Below are 22,731 nucleotides of genomic sequence, written 5' to 3'. Positions count from 1 at the left end.
CATCTATCGCGGGGGGTTCTGGAACGCCCCCCTAGATCAAGGAGGGGTTACTGTATATAACTCCGTCCATTCCAAATCTTCTGCTGTCCACCGTAAAACAGATATTTACAATGACACTGACCAGAATGCTGACACATTGCAATATGTCCAAATAAGATTTTCTAATGTACATTTTACAAAGTAGATTTAGAACACTGATGAGTTGACTGTTTAGAAGAAGTTGACGGTTTAGAAGAAGTTCACATTTACACTTGGGAAAATGTTTTTTTTTTTTTCTCTCTATTGTGCTTCCACCCAAGTTAGCAGAAGAAGAAGGAAATGGTTAGAACCTGTTATAAGCAAACTTTGAATTTCTAAATAAAGTGTCTGCTACGGATAATTAAAAATAACAGGTTAAATGATATTTTTTGAATCCAAAACTCCAGAGCTGCACTCTCATAGTAATATAATGCTGTTTAACTCTAATGTTTTAGCACATCTTCCAAGGCGCTTCTACTGTGTCACCGCTACAATCATTTTTATACTCACTTTACACAAACTGGACGTATGTAAGTAACAGCTACAGTTATCCTACTATTTCTCTGTAAGCTACTGAAGTCAAGTGTAGCACAAAGCTGCCTTTGCTCAGAGTGTGAAGCCATCTTAATTCTAATCCTGCTTCTGAAACCCAGTGATGATGCTGAAGACATCAAGTTGAATGACAAATTGTGGAAATCTATACAGGACTGCCTTTACAAAGAATGTAGCTGTGTGCTCCATTTGTCCATTGTAAGTTTAGGCACAACAGCTCTTGGAAGGTGGATGAAACAGCCGGACTAGGGTAAAAATGTAGGCCTGTTGTATAAAAAAAAAAGAAAGGAAAGTCCCTTTAAAAGGAAAAAATAATGTTAGCACAGCCAGAAAACATACACTAAAACTAACATCATGGAGACACTAACTAGTGCCTGACTTCAGAAGGTCTGAGGGCAGTACGCATGGCAAGAGGGAAGGATGGAAGTGTCAAGCCCTCAGTGTAAACAGCCCTTCTGACTTAATAATTAAACTGACGCCGGCATGGCTGGTGCACAAAGCTCCCCTTGCCACGACTGCGACGTTGAGGAAGATTCTCGCGGAGGCAGTTCTGCCGTTGCATGAGGTTTCTGCTTAGCTGCCGTCTCTCAACCCGTGCCTTGGCCCGTTGGACTCTAGAAACTTGGTTGACCTTTGACATAATGTTCATATCGGAGACCCGTGATGCTCTGCTGGTAATAGTCTGTCCACCTGAAGGCAGAGGTTCCACTCTAGGGAAAGGGAAGGAAAACAAAAAAAAACCAGCACATTAAAAAGTACATGCTACAGTGCATACACACATTCTGTACATGCTACAGTGCATACAAACGCATCCACTTATTTACATAAACAATGTGGACTTAAATATGAGGAAAATACAGTTTTGTATTAATTTATCTATTTTTACATTTTTGCCACAATTTGGTTTACAAGCAATATTATAGCATGACAAATAATCTGAAATTCAGTTTCTAATGAAAAGGTATCATTTTAATCAATTATTTTATTTATGATTCCTAATACAGATGGGCAGTTTTTGCTCATATATACATTTGAACACTGATTACAGATTCATTTTTTAGATCTTGTGTGGCCCAATGGATAGCACTGAAGTCTTAAAGCTCCAGTGACCTGGGTGTAATACCCATCTTGGTTACTGTCAGTGCCAAGCTCTCTCTGCTCATGTGTGTTTTTCTTCTTGTCCTCCACATCACAAAGGTGAGGAGATTCATATTAAGTAAATTAAACTTAAAGCATCCAAGTACATATTTGGATGCAAGTTTGACCTATGATGGCTCACTGTGACATGAAAATGCGACAGCCCATAAGAGCCCTCCAGTCTGTTGGGCCTTGTAGGTCCATGACAGTGTAGAATCATGGCATAGTCTGGTGCTTGAATTGTGTGAATAGCACACATGTTTTAAAACACTCGTTAGTTCAAAGTCGCCATCTAATAATATTTACCTGAGGTTGACTTCGTGAAGTGGAAGTGTCTCGATCTCCTCATTGATTGACTGGATGCCGGATTCCATGTAGACAGACATGCTGGGATGTTCAATGAGCAAATCTTCCAATGGGCTGCTTTCCGGTGTGGCACCTTCTGCAGTAAAACAGGGGGGAGGGGTGACATACCAACTCTCATCCATCCAGCGGGGTTTGAACCTGCCGCTGCAGTCACTCTGTGACCCCGGGGTCGGAGGAGAAGAGCCCAGTGGGCAGGAGGTTGGGCTTTCCAAAGTTATGAACCCTGTCCAATCGGGAGAACAGGACGAGGGGCGTGTCCTGCAGCGGCCAGCGGTAGAAGGGGGTGGGTGTGTTGCATACCCCTCCATTATCTTCCCTGAATGGTCTGATGAGGAAGGGGAAAGTCTCTGGGGCCTGTCCCTCTCATGTTCCTGTTCAACCCAGTTACCTTCCCCAGAGCAAGCTCTGTGAATGTCTTAGTGATGGGGCAGCCATAGGTGTTAAGCAAGGATCCATAGATTAAAAGAAAGAAGTAGCATGTAGGTGCATACATTCATTATAAGAGAGAGGGTGGGAGGGGAAGACACAAAAAGAAAAAGGCAGCATTAATTACTTGAATACCTTCTCCTTTTGTTTCAAGCAAAAAAAAATGCAAGACTGGATCAGAGTGAACTTTTTTTCTCTCCTACAAAATGTTTGTGATAAAAGTTCTTTTGCAATAAACACTAGGGTAGGGGGCAGCCATTCCTCATAGACGCTTATGAGAGCACATCAGTCCCACCACTCGTATTTGTTAATTTCAATTTGCTTGGAAGTTATGACAATATCTATGGAGAAAAAAAGACTACTCAAGGGGCCAGTGGATGAAGGAAATACAGGGGGAGGCATATGCCATGATTTGCTCACAGACCGCAATTTGTGCCCATTTTGCAAAAAAATAAATAGTTTTTAAGCCAAGATATGTGCGAATTAAGTGTTTAGGGGCTCCTACGTAGGCCCCCTGGCTTGAAGGCAGGAAGTGGAATTTCACTCCATTTCTTTGGTTGAAATCCACTAATCCGAAATTCACCCCTCACTTTTGAACCACCCCTCGATTCTGGGGTTCAATTATTGGGTTTGTATTTTCACCCTGTCTCTCTGAGCTGTCATCTAACATGCAGGTTAGATGAACTGGCAACTCTAAACTATGATGCGCAAGTCTCCCTTATGAAGGACTGGCAACATATCCATATATTTGGTTGCTGCCTTACATCCAGCAATGCTGGGACAGGATCTGGTTCATAGTAACCTTGTCCTGGTTCCTTATTGAATTCTTGTAATTTCACATGGGGTGGCATGTTGATGTTGGGGGCAGCACTGTCTCCTCAAAGATTAATGAGGTTAGGTTTGAGCCTTGGGCTGGTTACTGTCTGTGTGGAGGATACACCTGTTCCCCATGGCTGACAGACTGTAGCATTTTCTCTTACATTCTGCATTCTGTGTTTTGTACATAACTTTATGACAAAGTTTGCCTGAAAAGGATGGGTATATGATTTAATATGTCTGGCCATGGGCCTAATGGTGCTGGAGTAGGCTGTGGCTTTCATGACCCTGAGTTGCAGCAGGCAGGTTTGAGAATATATGGACAAAATAGATCATACTGCAGTTATCCCATCTTATTTTTGAAAGAAAAATATTGGCAATATGGCAGATAAAAATTATTAGAAAGATCTTATAGTAGACAGAGAGCAGGTTCAAATATAGAGACGGTCCTACCTTATTTTTTTAAGGTAGCTGCTAGAAACCGTTGAAGCACCATGTTTGATTCATTAAGTATATGGGTTATAAAATAGAAAGTGAATGTTCTTCCAATATATGGAGACATAAATAAAGTGGGCTACAGGATTTTGCCTCAATAGAAGGGACGTAATGCACTTTCCTGGATTCATTTGTGGTTTTAGGCAGAGGTGCATGGTTGATGACCCTGTGGCCATCCATTCACTTTTGAACCCACATAACCCAGTTCAGTATAATGGGGCCTGGGAGTATCCCAACAGGAGCCAGCACTGGACAGGGTGCACACAGCCATACATAACACAAGGTCAATGAACTCCATACAGATGGTGACTGGGCCTGGTATACAAATGCAGGACTGAAGCTCCACTAAACACTACTTTACTATACAATTTACCTAATTACCATCAGTGTGCAACTTGTATTGATAATATTTTGTCCATTTTATCCATTGTTTGCTAAAATGAAGTTTTTCAAGTTGGATTTCAAGCACTTAAATGTACAACAGTGTTTCAGCTGTTTTGTTGGTACTATGATACCACATAAAAAAAAAATCTGTGATGTTAAAATGGACATAGCCCTATTGAAGACTCACCCAGATTATCAGGCTGAAGGAGGCAATGAAGTTTTATGCATTTCTAAGAAACTTTCCAGGGAAAAAAAATGGAATCAAAACTAGATTCAGGTTTAACCCGATTGTGAGGAGGTTCTTCCTTGGTTGACGTGGATGAGCAGCTAGCCTTCACATTCTAGAAGATGAACTTTGGTCATGACAATTGTGTGAGATGACATTGGCAGACTGAAGCAGAGGCACGTTTGGTTCAAGTGGGTGGGTGAGTGGAGTGGCTAGTTAGTTTACATTATGGTACAGCAGGAACTTGGTGGGTGTTTTGAGTGTTTGCAGGGCAATAGTCATTATTTTCATGTAGGGCCAAGATTGTTTCTTTCTGTTCAGAGCGTAGAGGGGGAATGACTTGTAACACCATAGATCCATGGGTAGCACCAAGCAGTGTTAATATCTCTGCTCACTTGTTTTGAAACTGGGGAGAATGAGTGAAAGTGGAATGAGGTCTCTTCTTGAGCATCTAATCCTCCAAAGTATGATAGCACTAATTAACGTAAAACAAGAAAAAAACTGGCACAGTACTTCCAAGCCAAATACATGGGGTGGCAAAATTGCAGAAGATCACACTTAAGCAGCTGGCCTCACTGCATGGCATTTCCTGAATCACAGTGAACAGGGGTATGCCTTTCTGAAGTTCATTTGGTCTATTACTTCAATACAGATAGTTGCTTTCCTTATCTATTGATGGCAATTCAATAAAGAAGTGTTTATTTTTAGTAGAGTTGAACATTTGTGCTATAAGTTTGTAACATAAGGCCTTGAAGGTCTACATCGATCACCTTTTGCTTTGGTTTTCAGGCCCAAGAGATTCCACTTAACATAACTTTGGTTTTACTACTCCAGTGTATCACTTAACATAACTTTGGTTTTACTACTCCAGTGTATTTTTACCTTCCTTCACCATACTATAGCGCTATGACCCTGGCGAGGCAACTCACCTGGTAGGTTGACAAGAAGCCAACCATCTTCATCGGCATCGGACACACTAGGTTTGGGCTCTGCTGATCCTTCAGGCGTCTGATCCAGGCTCCCAAAGAAGAGACTGCTCAGTCGCTGGAACATTGTAGCTATGCCCGTCAAGCTGGTGAAAGTGAAGGTGAAAAGTTGTACACTGCAGATCACAACTTGTTGTAAAAAGGTCCAGTGTGAATCACAGCGTGCTAGTCTTGCTAATTTCTTGGCCAGAAGCTCAGGCGCGAGGCAGTTTTCAGTGCAGTTGTAAGGTTTCACTTGGTACTAGTGCAAAAACCTAGAGAAAGGAAAGAAGGAAAAGACATTAAGACAGCTGAAAGTGTAAAAAGGCCGGGAAAGCCAATAGTCAGAACCAGGTGTGGGTTGTGGAAATTAAGAGGACAGCAAGTAAGGGTAAACTGGGAATTTAACATGTAAAGCATTGACTTGGCATCAACGCAATAGTGTTCATCTGGTTTACCAAGATGCATTATGTATTCAGCCCAACGTACTTAATCAATTGCTAATAGCTTTAAAGGTCCTTTAAAGGTCCTTATTCCACATACCTGTAGTGCCCCATCCAAGTGAAGACCCCCAAGAGGGCTAAATAGGCTAAAAAGGAGTGTCTTTGATACAGATTAAAGAACGTCTCATTAAAGAGAGAGACGCTTAATTACAATACTTAAGTCTCCCATTTCATGAGGGAGACTAGTATGCTGACCCGGGTTCGCTTCCCGGGGCCTCCCTGCATGGAGTTTGCATGTTCTCCCCTTGTCTGCGTGGGTTTCCTTCGGGTGCTCCGGTTTCCTCCCACAGTCCAAAGACATGCAGGTTAATTGCATTGGCGATTCTAAATTGTCCCTAGCGTGTGCTTAGTGTGTGTGCGCCCTGTGGTGGGCTGGCGCACTGCCCGGGGTTTGTGCCCTGCCTTGCGCCCTGTGTTGGCTGGGATTGGCTCCAGCAGACCCCCGTGACCCTGTTGTTAGGATATAGCGGGTTGGATAATGGATGGATGGATGGACTAATATGCTTGAAACAGAAGCACAGGCTCCATGGATGGGTATGCTTGTTTGTAGCTGAATACTTTCAAGATCAAGGCTTTCATTTTCTGTAACAGTTTAGCAGACCTCAGGTTATGTAGAAGGAAAACTTTTATGCAAAAATGAGGAGGAAAATATGTCTGCTAGTTTTGGAGCCTGTAGCAGTCTCATGAGGTTTACATAAAACCTGGACTTTCTGAGCTGATCATGTCTCCTTATATCAAGAGAGAACATGGAAACTACCTGCATACTTCAAACAGAAAGAGGCCCTGTCTTAGTGGGGGGGTCTAATTTTCTTGTTGCACCATCCAGCGAAAACATTTATTTATTTAGCACATTTCCTTACAAAAGCATATAGTGCTTCAGCCACTACACCAGGACGATTCTGAATAGGAACACCACTGAAACTTCTACAATAAAGGATTTGAATTTTCAAGGCTTGTATATCAAGGTGGGCACACCCAATTTGGGTATTCATAATTTACATTGAGCGATCGAGAATATAAAACAGATCTATACAGGAGAACTGATGATTTTGCAGACACAATCGAGAACAGGACAAAAAAAAAAAACCGAACAGTACGGTTACATCATAGAAAGGTAAAGATGTAGCAGTTTTGGGGTCCAGAAGACTTTGCTTATGGTACTGAGACACAAGTAGTACCAGACATTTGGTGAAAGAATGCCATCTGGGATGTCACTAACACACCTGCTGCCCTAAAGATAGAGAACATTGATATTTTAACTCACTAAGGAACACGCAATGAATGGACTGCCAAACCATCACAAAGCTCTCAAACACTGAACTGGTTTATCATCAGTCAACCAAATAGCACAGGAAGGAGGAAGTCAATACGGAGGACATGCCATGTTCATGCAAGTGGCTGAATTCAAGCCTGGCACCTGAAGCATTTTGAAGTGACACCACCAGTCAAAGCAGTTTCATTTTGCAGAATTAAAAAATAGAAGCCAAGTGTTATCATAGGTATATATAACAGCAATTATAGCATAAATTATACAAAGAAGAAGAGATCACTCAGTTCATCAAGCAGGTTTGGTAAGATACATGATCTTATTATCTCATCCATGTATTTTTAGGGCCCCTACTTCAGCTACGCAACTTGGTAATGTATTTCAGACTCCCTAACTCTGCATGCAAGGGTAGTGCTTCTCGATTTCCAGCTCAAAGTATGGCCATCCAGTGAAAGTGCCCAGTATGGGATAATATCCATTCATTTCTAAAACCTGTTCACTTTATTACAAGGTCATAGTAAAGTATATCTTAAGAGATTTCAAAGTGGGGACCAACCCCAAATGGAATACCAGTGAAGTGGAGGGTACTCACACCCCAGATAAACCAACATGCTCATCTTTAGGATAAGTCTTACCAGGATCCGAATCTAACTCCAGAGCTGTGGAGAAGCTATCTTGAATGCACAACCAGTCCATTTTAATCAGCTTCCTTAAGTACAGGAGTTGTTCTTTATAAAGCAGTTTTTTTTATCCGTGTCCAGTGATGATTTTGCAGAACTGTTCCAAATTCCCACATCTTCTTTATTCTGTTTGTTAACCCCCAGGACAAGCCCCCTTAGTCAAAGGATGCGTTTTGAGTGCTCATCCCTTCATGGCTTCCCATCCTCCTATTTGTTGTATTGTTTGGGGCACACATCACTTCCAATGTGATGTCACTAGCACATTTATTGACATTTCAGCACAGCATCTCTCAGCATATATTGGTTTTGGGATTTATTCTTTAAGGTAAAATTTCTTTATAGCATTTTCAATAGCTAGGATAGTGAAGCATTATCAAACGAACCCTCAAAGGAGCTTGCTTCCTCCAGGTCAAGATTGGCCATTTTGTCTTTGAATTTAGTAATTTTCAATTACTCGGTACAAGCTCCTGTCATCTGACTTATTGGTTATGCATATTCTCTTTAACTAAATTAATACGATGCCAACTGAGGCAGAAGCAAAGCAGCTTCAATTTTCCTTTCTTAATGACCCGTCCCTCTATTACAAATTGGACAAAAATGCTCTCAACTCTGCTGAAAGCAACAGAAGGACACACTTTTCTGACAAGTTCTCCCATGTGTCATCTTGTGACCGGACAAATAATGTGCCCTTTTATGCTACTGATTTGATTAATGTGACAATTAAGGCATATCTGTGAGTTGGAGACAGAAAAGGACTATGTATTAATTTAGAATCTGTAACATACAGTAGGTAGGGTAGGCAGTGGACTTAAATCCACAAGTTTAGAGGTGGCGATTCCCACCTCTGGCCAATTATGGTACCCTGTTTGTGTTATACCCGCAAAACTGTTTGTGTGGGGGATATTAATGTGAAAGGCATTATATATATATATATATATATATATATATATATATATATATATATATATATATATATATACACATACATACATATACACATATACATATATATACATATTATATATATATATATATATATAGATATAGATATAGATATAGATATAGATATAGATATAGATATAGATAGAGAGATAGAGAGAGAGATATGGGTACATTTGTCTTCCCGATTCTTTCATTTACTTGTACTGTCCAAGTTCCAGTGTTAGGCTCCAACAGGGATTTCCCACTGACCCTTGCCCTAGCTACTGACATACCATGTCTTATTTTATGTACCAGCTTCTGAACACTGCTATTCCCAGTTTTCATTTTACTTGAACATTTGGCTTTAACCTTTACCAATAAGGAGTAATATTGTTGGTTTCCCTGCAGCCGAATCAATATGGCCATCCGGTGAAAGTGCCCAGTATGAGATCATATGCAACACTGAGAGCTCGGACCTTTTCACTTGACCTGCTGGCAAGATAAATGGAGTATCACATGAAGCTTGCTCTAAAGCTCTAACACTCTGCTCGTTTACTTGTTGATCAATGCATTCATTTTGTATTATATCCACTCACCCATTTTAATTTTAATTTATTCTTAATTTCTGTGATCTACCGCCAAGAAAAATGGGGCATCAAATGAAACTTCAAATGCTCGCACAAGAGAAGACCGACCAGGGATATCAAATCCGTCATTACCTGGCATTGTTGATATTTTTTTTTTATTGCTTGAGAGTGACAATTTAATGTTTTGACTTGTTGCATTCTTATTTTGTACTTTAAAGATAAATGAGGCATTAGACAAATCTTTTACTTCTCTCTCCCTCGGGATTAGCAACCACCATGGCGAACAAGTCCCTTATTAACTCAGCACTCTTGTTACTTAAGACATGTCAAAATTAATACACGATATTATTGTTTGTTTAAACGGTGTTGTGGGATTTTTCAGGTGAGGAAGACAGAAGTTTTAGAGTAAGGTTGTTATACTCATTAATCATGGCACAGGAGTATGTGAATGTGTTGTGTGGCCAATTAGAGTTTCATTGTACATGTGACAATCATGACCCCAGAAACCCATCAACTTACAAATGTATCATTTAACTAGCTGTACTACCCATCCAAAGCAAATTGAAATCTAAGTAATCAACTAGGACCTCAGCGATACTGTTTGCAGTGCACCACGTAATGCGTACATCTCTGCTACACTGGCATAGCAATGGATTGTGCAAAGCACAAGGGCCTACGAGCTTGGGGGGCCAACTCGGGGCCATACAGACTTTTAAAAAATGTTTAATAACTAAATCAGCAGCTTCACAGTCTCAGTGCAGTGGCTTCAATGTTCAATGTCTCTGACCTCAATGTCCGATGACGAATTATACGCTGCTGGCGATCTTCTCATTGAATGCTATAGCACTGACATTTCACCACCGCTTTGCGCTCAGTTGTTGTCATTTCGTGCTTGTTTTCAATCCATTCTGTCAACCAAGTCAACTGTTTTCGAAGTAGCTGAACTGTTGCTGATAGATCACTGTGCACCGTTGTCAACTTCCAGGGATGTTTGCACGGCTTACGTGTTACTGATGACTATACCAGTGACTGTTTTTGTGTGTGAACGATTGTTCTCCAAGTTAAAACCCATCAAAAATTACTTCAACGCACCATGTCGCAAGACAGACTTAAATGGCTTGGCTGTACTCTCATTCAAAAACTAGCAAGTCAGACAACTTGACGTGTCAAACATTGTTGAGACTTTTGCGCCGCAGAAGGCACGCAAGCGAGTATTTTAAGGCACTAGTGATATTAGAAGTAATATGATTTGTGACTTGTCAGTCAGTTGCACTTTTGTAAGCTTTAACAAATCCATAATCTGTTTTATTGTGTACTTTAGTATGGCTTACAGTGCATTCTAAGAACTTGTGTAAAACAGGTCGATTGTGTAGTAATATCCTGCCAGCCGGTGTTTATTACAAATTGAAAGGACTTCATTTTATAGCACAGAACAGTTTCACTTTTGTAGCTTAAATTATATTTTAATCATCTTCTTTCACAAAGTTGATTGGAAAAGTAAGCGGGTCCACATTTTACATAGATGTATGTACTACTACTACTACCACCCACACCTCTCACATTCCATTCCTACAATTTATTTTATTTTTGCTAACTTACAGCGGCTGTAATAAAGCAACTTAAAAAGTTACCACAAATTTTACTTAGAGAGCTGGTTTGTTTGTCACAGCAGTCACAAATGCCACTGCCCAGCCAGCCCCTAGGCTCTAGTTGTGAATAAATTACTAAGAGTTATGCTAGACAGGAGGGGCCCACGACTGTGGGCAGCGCCACTGCTATGCTACATGTCATTTGGTACAAGATTTGTAAAAAGAGTGTTAATGTTTGTGATAATACCAGCTGTTGGAATGACAGAGACATAGCAACCGGACAGACACACGCAGACACTTATTCTTTTATTAAGGCGGGATAATTTGGGTTTTACTTAAATATTACTTGGACTCCAAATTGGTCCTGTTTGGGTGGGAAATTAGTGAGTGGGTCCTCTGATCACCTGGCGTCTCCTCCAGGGCTGTTTCCTGCTCTGGCTCAATGCTCTTAGGTTGGGCTCTGGCCTGCCCTCGATGCCGAATGGGTTAATCGGGTTTGAGAATGTCAAGCTTCGTTTATCTTTCATTGCTGTTATCTACTGTCAAGAAAAATGAGCCATCAAATAAAGCTTTCACTTTTCCCTCTCTCTCCAGGAAACAGCAATCACCTTGAGCGATCCCTTACTAACTCAATACTGTTGTTTAATTATTTATAGATTTGTTTTATTTGTTCGCCCTCTTTCACTTTTACTTTACATCTATTCATGTTATCTTTAATCAAGATAAATAAGAGTATCCAATCAAGCTGTTTTTCTTTACAGAAGAATCACTACAGAGATCAGGTCTCTTATTAGCAGCTCGGTTATTTTTATACATTAACCTATTTTGCGTTTACTCCGTCTCCCATTTAAATTGTACTTTGGTGTCTACCAAAGGAGGAAAGGCATTTTGGGAGTGTGGCAGGAAACACTTTTGTTACATTGGCTTCCTTATTATGTTCTACATAGGCGGCTTTTTGGGGGTTGGATTATGTTGAAAAAGAAAGGCCCTGTATAAAATTAACTACAACGTCACCGTTAGATTGTACGTGCTTTCCAGCCGCTCAGTATTCGAAATTCCAGTCCAACCACAAGAACATTGTTTAGTGTCAATTTCATATTTTTAAAAACTCCCACACACATACATACATACATACAAATGGAACAAAATAAGATGAGATACTGGAGAACATTTCAAGACTGAATTCGCACAATTTTGCACAGATGCCTGCTTACGTGCAGATCCTTTCCTACAGCCTGCTAATTCACTCTTAATTACAGAATGGTTCAGCCCTTTGGACGTCCTGCACACCAAAGAGGAGAAAGTTGGAGAAAAGTGCACAAATGTCACTATATTTTTATTTATGTGTTTGGTGAGCCAGAGTAAAAATGGCTTTGTTCTTGGAGCCAGCACACAATCATCCAGTCTGCCAAAGATTCAAACCCAGACTCTATCTCGAGGCCTGGACACAGTGTTCATCAGCATCTGAGCAATACAGTAAGAGGAGCTCCTCCAGTGTACTAAAATATTTCAATTTCAGCATCACACCACAAAATAATAAACAGTTACACAAACTGGAGATCGCAGACATTTCTTTAATATTTTACTATGGTAAGACTTTTGTGGGGCAGTACAAAGGCATTGTGGTCTCACTGCTATATGTGCAGCTCCTCCCAAGGTCCACCTGAATTTTCTCGGAGGACTTTGATTTCATCCACCTTGCCAAATGTACATGCAGTCAATTAAATGGTGAACTTAATCTGGCTCAGGTACGAGCACCCTGGCTACCCATTTCATAAAATGAATGGATGTATGGGTAGAAGAAGCATGAACTGTCTGCCCTACTACAGTGAAGTAGTGACGGTTTGATTCTTTGTGTATATCCATTGTTTTTGTCTGGCTCTCAAAATGGAAACATGAATAGCAGTTAGTTCCTTGGGAATAAATGCAGACATCATCAAAGTCGAGAAGTGCATAGCTTTTCACCAGAGTAACACACAATCGAGCAGTCAAGCTCCATGTTACATGCTACTCATCTGGAAACTGATGGTCAATACTGGGCACTTAACCACTGTAGAAAGCACACAGGCTTGCAGCCAGCCTGGATCTGAGGAGCAGTCTTCTAGATGATGGATGTTAAGAGTCAGTGTGCTTACACAAAGAGGTCTTATGGATTTACTTCCACAAAGTACTTTTTTTAAGGCTATATAATAAACTTTATTAAGTTCTGAGCAGGGCGGCATGGTGGCTCAGTGGGTAGCGCTGCTGCCTCGCTGTTAGGAGACCCAGGTTCACTTCCCGGGTCTTATCTGCGTGAAGTTTGCATGTTCTCCCTGTGTCTGCGTGGGTTTCCTCTGGGTACTCCAGTTTCCTCCCACAGTCCAAAGGCATGCAGGTTAGGTGCATTCGTGATTCTAAATTGTCCTTGGTGTGTGGGTGTGTGTGTGTGCGCCCTGCGGTGGTCTGGCGCCCTGCCCGGGGTTTGTTTCCTGCCTTGCACCTTTTGTTGGCTGGGATTGGCTCCAGCAGACCCTGTAGTTAGGATATAGCGGGTTGGATAATGGATGGATGGAATTTCTGAGCATTTTTTAAAATAAATTACAGATTATAACATTTTTATTGCTGATTTTGAACATTGTATAACTTTCCAGAAGTCTGTTGCACCAGAGTTTTCAGGCTGGAGCGCGTTTGGACGTATTGGAGGCCGCTTCCTGTCTGAGGTACACGTCCATGCTGGTTGATGATCGAAGTGTAAACAGCTGTGTGATTACATCTTTAAAAATGCATTTCTTACATTCTCATCTGGACTTTTTTTCCCTGGAAATCTGAGTAATACAAGTAGTTTCATCAGGGCATTTCTGAAATAGAAAAGTGGCACCAAGGCAATTGGAAACCCAGTAAGCTTACTGCCCACTACTGGACCCTTAAGGAGGATATTTGTAATGCCAAATACAGCAGGAAATTGTCCACTTCTGCCTTTTAGATAGATGCTCTCATAATGTATGTATACTGTATAGTGTAAATGTACATTTATTTGACATGTTAAGGAGAAAGTCTGGTTAGGTTTTATTTCAAGCACGAGAAATACTGTAAGATTCACATGGCAAAAAAAAAAGCAGTTCCGTTAGACCCAATCTTTTTTTTTTTCCTTTGGAGGCAGACTGTCCGTGATATGAAAGTAAACCTTTGGATGCAGCTCACATTCCTGGCCGAAAATCATGCACTTCTTACTAATCTGCTAAATGCTGTCAGCGAATTAAAAAGCTCTCGCTAATCTTCTTGACCTACTAAGGCACTGCTATTAAAAACAAATAAGGAAATCAATCAGATCTCTTTTTTGTTCTTCCACAATCTTTCTCAAAATTAAATTTACACTTGGTAAAGAAGCAGCTCCAGGAATAGCCAGTGCCTACTGCCTTTAGAGGGACATATGGGCTCATCTCCAGTATAAATACCCAGGAAAGAGACATATATACAATCACCTTGGAAATGTCAAGTTCAGCAGAGTGTCTGCCAGAGAGCACACTAAACAGTCTCAGCCCATACGTTTAACCATTCAACACTGCATTGATGTGCCTAGGACCCTATCCCATCCCCTCCCCCAAATCTCAGAATGGTGGCCACTCCAGGAGGTGGGCTGCCCTGGTTTAGTAGACCAGCTGGAGGACACTCAGCAGGCGAAGGACCAATCCTGTAAAGCAGGAGCACCGAATGTTAAATCCCAAGGTACCAGAGGTCAAAGGGGAACATCTGCTCAATAGACACAGCCAGTCCCCACTCCCACACCATGGATCAGAGCTGATACTGCCAGCCACAATGAAGCAGGCAGCTGTGTGGACAGCCACAATGGACCTTTTGTGATCTTAGTGTCAGCCAAGGAACATTTCCTTATTTATCCCTACTTAATCCACAAAGGTTTTTTTTTTTTTTTTTTAAAAATCTCTCTCACTTTTTTAGATAGATAGATCACAGCTAACCAATTTTTTTTTATTCTCTTTCTTGTAACATTTGGTACACTATATATGGTAGATGAAAACATTAGGTGAAAACACAGTTGACTAGATTTCCAAGATGGAGGACATGAGCAGACAGGCCATAATGTAAGATTCTTCTTGAGCAGTTTTCTTCAAAGGCTGAACTTTTCTTCTCAAATCAGTTATGAAAGCCTAGCCATTTATAATCAGAGTCCAGTCAAGCTGTGACTGTATTTTAAATTAGAAAATATTTCAAACCAAAGAGTGGTCAGATGGCACAATCATCAGGCAGAATATAGACCACAAGCTAACATCCTTGCTTCCTGCAGGGCAAGCTGGCGCTGTGTCGCCTTGACTCACCAAATGTGTGGGCTATATAGGCTAAAAACAGAAGTTTAAAATCCACTTATTAAAAATTATGATAAGCAGGCACAAGGCCTTTAAAGGCTAGCCAACGTGAAGAGGTCTGCCACTTCTTGAGGCGTCTGAAATAGGGTAGGCCTGCAAACATCCATTTTGACATGAAGGCTCTTAAAGTCTACCGGGTCAAGGATTTTTTTTTTTTTTTGTAGTATACCAGAATAATAAATTGGATCCTCACTGGCGCAGAAGCTTGTTCAATGTCTGTATGCAAGTGTATGCTACGAGAAGGTGGTATGTGCCGGATGAAGTCAGAACATGAAATTGTAAAAGAAATGGAAAGGTAAACATGTGGATTTTCGAAGACAGGACAGAAGAGAAGGGGAGTTGTGTGGAGAGGAGGAGCCGATTACACTTGTGGAGTATGGCTGTCCATAGTATCGAAGTTGGGAGGCACGCAGATGGAAGCATTAGGTGTGCTAAAGACAAAAGGAAGTAGAGGCAGTTAATCGGGTGGCAACCACACAACCGACATAAGGCAGATATTGACTAGAACTTTGAGATAAGGTAACAAAGACCAAAGTTTCACGTTAAGGTAGATGTACTCACTTATCTTGGTGCCAGTGGGTGCCGACATGTTGCTTACCACATGCAAGTAAGAATTTCAATGTGACAATAACAACCCTATAAACCCAACAAAACCTATAAATGCATGCAAAAAAAAATTTAGAAGCAGCTCTGCATGGAATGTCAATCGATCACAGGGCAAACTCACTTTATCCAGGTCAGCTTATCACCCAGCTAACTCCTCCCCTAACAACCCAAACCAACTGGCAAGTCTTTTAGATGTGTGAAGAAACTGAATAACCAGAAAAAAGCCCATACGGGCAATGTGCATATCCCAAATTCACAATTTGACCTACGGTTTGACGTAAACATGCATGTGCTACTGGGTTGCAGTTTTACACATGCCAACTTCATCAATGACAGCAGTACAAAGTTTCCCACCAGTTTGTTGTCAATGTTGTTTTTGCCCCCCTCATTTGGTTTTCAATAATAAAACAACAAATAAACATAGCAACAGGGAACAGGCCGGTCCAAACAATTAAAATTATATTCTCTTTTGGGCCCGGTCTCCATCTTTAACCATAACATTGAAAAGAAAAAGTATGGCGCAGGTGTTGGCAGGTAGACTTTTGGACCTAGAGGTTGTCTGCATGCTGTTTCTTGGACACTGTAATTACTTTCCAGTTTTCTAACCTTTACTTGAATCTTAAATTCAAATGCATTTAAAACTATCTCCTTACACTCAGTGTAATTGTTTATCTCGTATTCAGCCTCACAAATTCATCTTCTGTTTTTAGGACATTGTTTTACGTACCCTGTGGATTTTTAAGTCTAGATTTATGCTCCAACCCTTATCAATTTCATTTCTTGAATGATGGATAGATGTACTGAAGTTTTTTGACCAGAGATAAAGCAATCCTCTCATTAAATAAGTTTGACCTGTGTTGCATTTTTTTCCCCAAATACAGGGCAGAAGGTCATTACATTATGGATGTGATTCATGCTCGCTCACAAGTTAGCTTTCTGCTTTGTACCTATGAGCTAGTTGTTTCAAGGTTACTGATTGGTCATGATTTAAGGAACAGATTTCATTACAGTTTGGACACTATATTTTTGTCTTTTTGGCCTAGGATCACTTTGCTTCATTAGATTAGTTATTCTTTTGAGTCCTATAGAGCGTTAGCATCTTTTTTTACCTCTTATACTTCATCCAACTTTTCTCTTTGGGTTTTTGTGCAAGTCACATGTGAGTGGCCATTTGATGATCAACGTGAGTTGTACCTAGATGTCAGAACAGGGAAGAGTAATAGTTGACGAAATGTCAGTTGAATGTGTTGCAAGAGATTTGGGCTGTACCCACCCCTGCACTCTCCTGGACTCAAACACACAACTTCTCACTGACCTGCCCAGCTGCACAGTAGAAATACAAATAGCCTCACTGACTGAGCTAAAGGAGTGTACCTTTACCTGGGGGAGCTATCATCCATCTTCTTCAGTGTGAGGTAATAATGCAAGGGCACAGCCTAATGAAAACAGGTTCAGTCTTCAGGCACCAACTTATTAATATTATGGTTATCTTAGTTACCACCAAGTGTTTAAACTACATAGTAACTTCAACCAACTGCTTCTTCATCCCATATCTATCTTACACACCCACTACTGGTCCTGGCATTACAGTAGTGCCAGCTCTAGCCTTTTTGCAGCCCTGGGTAAAACTGAAAACGTTGCACCCAGACCAGAGAGTTTCTGTTCATATTATTATTGATGGAAAGGGAGTTTCCTCTTTGGGTTTTTGTGCAAGTCGCATGTGAGTGGCCATTTGATGAACCACGCGAGTTGTACCTAGATGTCAGAACAGGGAAGAATAAGAGTTGACAAAATGCCCTCCCTCCCCTTTACCGCCTTAGGTGACTACCTAGTTCATCTTTATGGCCTGGCATTTGTAACTGTTGGTGGTACCCAGCCCAGAATGGCATGCCAGTTACAACATACCTAATTTAAATGTGTTAATCAGATTCAAAAATCACCCCTTATCACTTTGACTAAATTATATGTGCCACTTGAACCCTTATCCTGCAGCTTCAGAAAGAAATTCTACAAACTCAAAGGTGTCATTGTGGTTACTTGTAATGTGTTGCATCCAAGGTAAATAAATAAGTAAAATTATGTTGCTAATGTTGCATAACAGATCCTTAAGAAAAAAAACCTTGGGGTGTCTCTCTCTATTGTATGGCACACATACAGTATACCCATCAATGACTAATAAAGTGCCACTCCCTTTGCAGGGCATTAGCTGAAGCATCCTGCTTAATGTCCTGAAATGGAGACCTTCCTGGCTAGGGTCAAGTATTTATCATTCGTTCCCACTATCCATGCAATTAGTACTTATGATTTACCACATGAAATAGAACAGAGAAGATGACAAAAGGAGACACAAGCATAGTAGATTCAAACAAAGCACTTCCACTGAGCCAGTTCCCTGAAGGGGAGAGGATGAGAATGCTGCTTAAAAAACAGATGGACAGCAGTCAGGCATTGTTAACATAAATGCACACTAGGCAAGCTCGAAGCTCTTCTCTGCTCATTATAATGACTTGCGAGGATGAATATTAATTAAGATATTATTCAATGCCAGACATTGCATTAGAATAACAAGGCTTGAGCTTTAATTCCTAGACCGAGATACTCTGTGTTTGCATTCCTCACACTTGTCTTACCAATGCACATCTCCTGCCTACTGTTACCAGATGCAGTTTCTATTTTTTGTATTAAGGCCAATCAAAATGGTGTAACATATGTATATATATTTATTTGTTTTCATAGGTCTCTTAGAAGTCACAGTCCTCACAATACACGTCCTCCAGAGATGCGACATTGGGCAGTTACTATAAAAAAATTTAAACATTTTTCTCATTGAGGTCTCCTCATGCAATTTGACTTTGCAATGTACTTTATTACTATTATTACACAATTATTTCTTCTGAGCAAACTGTGAAGGAAGCAGATGTGAAGTTCTGTATACAGTAGATTAAATGTGGCTTCCTACATGGCCGATTTGGCAATAATATCTCTGATAAGTTAAATGAGAGAAGGGAAAAAAAATAATAAAACACACACACTTTCCTTTTTTTTTTAGCTGTGTCAGCTTGTGTGAGAAATTATAAAGCTGAAGGCTATGAACAAACCCATATACTTATACATTAAAATATTAAATACATGCCAAACTTGACAGACTTCAGATTGGGTGAGAAACAGTGGACCTTTACATGTCAAAGCCACTTTCCACAGATTATAATAATAAATAATAATAAAATGATGAAGTAGAGCAAACACTGCCACCACTCAGTGCTGGAAGGCCAGAATGATTCAGACTTCTGAACCTCTGGAGTTGACACTGCAGGTTTTCCTTGGGCTTCATGGGCCTTCTCAATAAGAAACCCAGTTAAGTTGATTTAGGAGTATAAATTCAAAGAAAATGGTCCCTTTTCCAAATTTACTAACACTCACCTCTCCCTGGGGCCCCATAATGAATGAGTGTCTATAAAGATGAAATGAAAGAAGAAGAGTGACAGGGAAATGTAAACCAGTGGGTTACACAGCAAATTCTTAGGATACCATTATATTTTCCAAAATAGTTCAAATCTGATGAGACGTTATTAGCAGCACTCTATTCAATGAAGCAAAGTCAAATGCATGTATTCATTAGAAACCAACCATTAAACATGGCAATGCACAGGAAACACATTCATACCGCTGTTTACAAATGAAAATGCCAAAGGGAGCCTACTAGACAGGCCCATGGTATTGGTACCAATGCATTCTCACATCGTTCAGTGTTTATCAAACATATTGCCTTTCATGGTCATAATACAAAATCCATAATGAAACTCCCATTATATTTTGTTATAGGGATCACACACAGCTGCCTGGACAACTGGGACCTCCTGAAATGCTTAAAACTCCACAAAAAACCTGCCATCCTGATGCGGTGACCCCCCCCAGCTCGGAAAATTGGCAATAATAAAGCGGCACAGATGGCTGTTCATGTGCACATGGGCCAATCCTTCAGTACAAACTGTAAACACACTGAATAGATCAAGCTGACACTCCATGTAAAAATTAGAATCCCAGCTGTTAGGAAGACAAAGGGGAGCCATTTAAACTAGGACGAGGAGTTATTCGCTTCTGACTGTAGTCTTCCTCCACTCTTAATCAGGTGTAGGATATATACTTGCTGATTCGTCTGAATATCGTTTGGAATTTTGTGTATGTTGTTATATGTTTTCGGTATTATAATTCTATCAATAGTTTATGAGACGTTCAATTACACTTTATGGTGTGCATATGATATTTTTATCCAACGGGATGTACTTTTCAAATACGTACGTTGTAGTAATTGTGCGAGCGAAAAATACGATATGCTACAGCACCTTCCAAAGGCATACAATTACAGGAGGAGAAGAGACTGGGATATTGGCAGTCAGGAGCGGCAGCCGGCTCTTTACGATTTTATTCCGTACTGTGTAGGCGTGGCAAACGAGACCAACCACACCTCTTTTACGAGTGCGTCCTATGCTAATTACGTGCGTCACGGAATCGCTTTATCAATGTAAACGGATAAAAAAAAAATATGTATGTAACTACACATTGTCACACATACACACCCCATTCGACGAAGAAGAAAATGAATGTATGCGAGAACGAATCAGTGTCTATTCGGTGGCATTAAATGAGAATTGAATAAAAAATTATTACTGCTTTTCAATTCTAGGGCAAACACCGATTAAACGCGGCTGAAATAATAGCAAGTGAAGGAAGTAAATAAGAAGATGGTAACACAACAGACACGCCGAATAAATAATAATGATAGGAAATGGAAGATGGGGGCTAGTCAATGACACAAGATGTCACCGGTGAGGCACTGACGGTGCAACCACAGTGACCTCGGGGTACAGAGTTTCCAGAGCAAGATCTTTACCCTTCACCAAAGAACAACAGCAATAGAAGCGAACCTGGCGCATATTTTTCCCGATTTCCCAGAATCGGGAAAATGCAAATAAGGAGAGAGAAGGGATGAAAAGAGGCCCTTTGTTGCCGACTCCTTGACAACACGAACGCTCCATACTATAGCTGAAGGAAGTCTCATCGGATTTCTGCGACATTAAGCTTTCAAAGACAAAACTACTGAACTCTAAAAAGCCGAACAACGGTAAATATAAAGACGAGCACGCCAGACGTGTAAAGGTGTTAAAAACTGAGAATGAAGGGGCACATAGCAACCGCAATGACTAAACATGTCAATATATAATTTGTTTTAGCCCACAGATCGAGAGTATCGAAAGGCGACAGCAAATGATGTTAGCGATATGAGATTAGAAAGTCTACTCAAACAGCTATCTTTTTGCGACGAACAATTTGAAGGTACAGTGTAATCTGAGCTAATACATGATTACCTGGTAAAATAAAAGTCCGAATCTGCTTATACCGAGTCCAGTAGTCAGGAATGAGATGGCCCTGCAGTTAGTTATTTTCAATAAACTGCCCGTAATGAACTGTATAGAAATTCTTCAGTGCTTACCTGCTCTTGTCGTATCATAAAAGGTGTAAACGTAGCTGTCGATAAAATATCGGATAAAATGTCTTAAAGCACAGCTTTAGGTAGCCTTATAGTTGAGGTAGTTGTTCTAAAAAAATAAAAAATTAAAACGAAAAATGTTCACAATACGTAAAAATAAATTCTTCTTAGAAGAAATGCAGTATTAAATAGACAATTCAATGCCCATATGAAGATCAATCTGCAGCTTTACACGGTTTGCGGCCTTCTGTAATATATATATAAATAAATAAATATATGTATATTATTTTCGCCTTGCTTGTTACTTCTTCCTGCAGATTTTTTTTGTTATTGCAGCGTTCAGCTGATCCTCAGATCAGAATTTAGTATATTGCGAACAGCTGATTGTGAGGTCACAATATTGTTATCCCCACCTCCTTCCACGCCCACGCTAATCTAAAAACCAATAGTGTCGCTCCACAAGGTGTGGGCGTGGTCTTGTTGCTGCTCGTATGGGTGGAGCTAGGGCTTGGGTTGACCTCAGTACAACGTCACACTAAGGGATTTCAGCCAAGCTTTCGTGTGGTATGTTTTGAGCCGCCATAATGGATTTTGGAGTTGCATTTGTAATAGTGCAACGAGCCAAGGTTGAAACATTTATAAGTGCTTCTGAATCACTTGCATCATGTCCACCCACAGAAAGTTACATTTATGCCAATGTATTTTATTCATAAGTTATTAATGAGGTTTAGGTATGTTCTGCGCTTGGATATCATGAGGAAATACATGAAGCTTACTCGAGCCCTTTGTGCTGTGAAGATTTATGCAAATACTAAATTGTAATAACGTGCAGCGTCCGCTGTTTTCAAAGGTTGGTATGTATCTCCCTACTTGTTTACGTCTCATTTTTAGGGTGGGCACTGCGTGGTATTGGTTGTCTCCTACTACTGCATATTCACACTGAGCGTACTTGCATTTCTCACTTTTAAACATCGCTGTTGCTGTCGCTGTCTTCGTTTTCTGTTTAGAACAGCCGAAAGAAGAAGCCAGTTGTGCAGTGTTATTATCTTTGCATATAATGAAATAGTTGTATTTTAAGTTTACGAACATTACCGCCCCTTTATAATTTAATACAATTTCTTAAGTTTTACTTTTAGTCTTAACACAAATATCAACTGTGCATCTAAGACTTTAATAATGGAACTTTATTGGATTTATTTCTGGGGCCTGTGGATAATAAATGTATAAACTAATACGTATGTGCACACTAGAAATTTGATTACAATTTCAAGTATAATTATATGCACACTAAAATTTAAAATAAACTTTTAAAATGTTTTTCAGACGTCACGAGAAATTAAAGAA

The 22,731-nt window shown here is 40.3% G+C and overlaps 1 protein-coding gene and 1 long non-coding RNA gene across 5 annotated transcripts in view; one reads left to right on the top strand and one right to left on the bottom strand.

Moving 5' to 3' along the window:
- Positions 1–262: 262 nt before the first annotated feature.
- Positions 263–21,763, bottom strand: LOC120514848 (tumor protein p53-inducible nuclear protein 2). 2 transcript variants are annotated; one of them, XM_039735453.1, is made up of 4 exons: positions 21,391–21,763; positions 5,350–5,660; positions 2,014–2,488; positions 263–1,280 (listed from the first exon to the last, which is right to left on the bottom strand). In XM_039735453.1, exons 2-4 carry the CDS (start codon positions 5,471–5,473, stop codon positions 1,031–1,033), a joined length of 849 nt encoding a protein of 282 aa, XP_039591387.1. In that variant the 5' UTR covers positions 5,474–5,660; positions 21,391–21,763; the 3' UTR covers positions 263–1,030. The 2 variants fall into 2 exon arrangements, with proteins under 2 accessions (XP_039591387.1, XP_039591388.1); XM_039735454.1 differs by having other exon boundaries at positions 2,014–2,149; positions 21,391–21,761.
- Positions 21,764–21,959: 196 nt separating this feature from the next.
- Positions 21,960–22,731, top strand: part of LOC120515112 — a 37,420-nt gene continuing 36,648 nt past the window's right edge. For 2 of the 3 annotated variants that reach the window (XR_005630592.1, XR_005630591.1), the window contains exon 1: positions 21,960–22,241. This is a non-coding gene — a long non-coding RNA (uncharacterized LOC120515112). The remainder of the gene's footprint in view (positions 22,242–22,731) is intronic. The other variant, XR_005630593.1, reaches the window with a different exon arrangement.

Source organism: Polypterus senegalus, chromosome 14 (assembly GCF_016835505.1).
Source record: "Polypterus senegalus isolate Bchr_013 chromosome 14, ASM1683550v1, whole genome shotgun sequence".
Lineage (NCBI taxonomy): Eukaryota > Metazoa > Chordata > Cladistia > Polypteriformes > Polypteridae > Polypterus > Polypterus senegalus.
Note: the sequence above shows the minus strand (reverse complement) of the source record. Positions and strands in the feature narration are given on the sequence as shown.

Excerpts from the sequence above, each read along its gene's own strand:
- LOC120514848 (XM_039735453.1), bottom strand. The coding sequence starts at position 5,473 with ATGTTCCAGCGACTGAGCAGTCTCTTCTTTGGGAGCCTGGATCAGACG. Across the intron at positions 2,489-5,349 it reads GCTTCTTGTCAACCTACCAG|ACATTCACAGAGCTTGCTCT; the intron begins GTGAGTTGCCTC and ends CCCATCACTAAG. Across the intron at positions 1,281-2,013 it reads CTTCACGAAGTCAACCTCAG|AGTGGAACCTCTGCCTTCAG; the intron begins GTAAATATTATT and ends CCCTTTCCCTAG.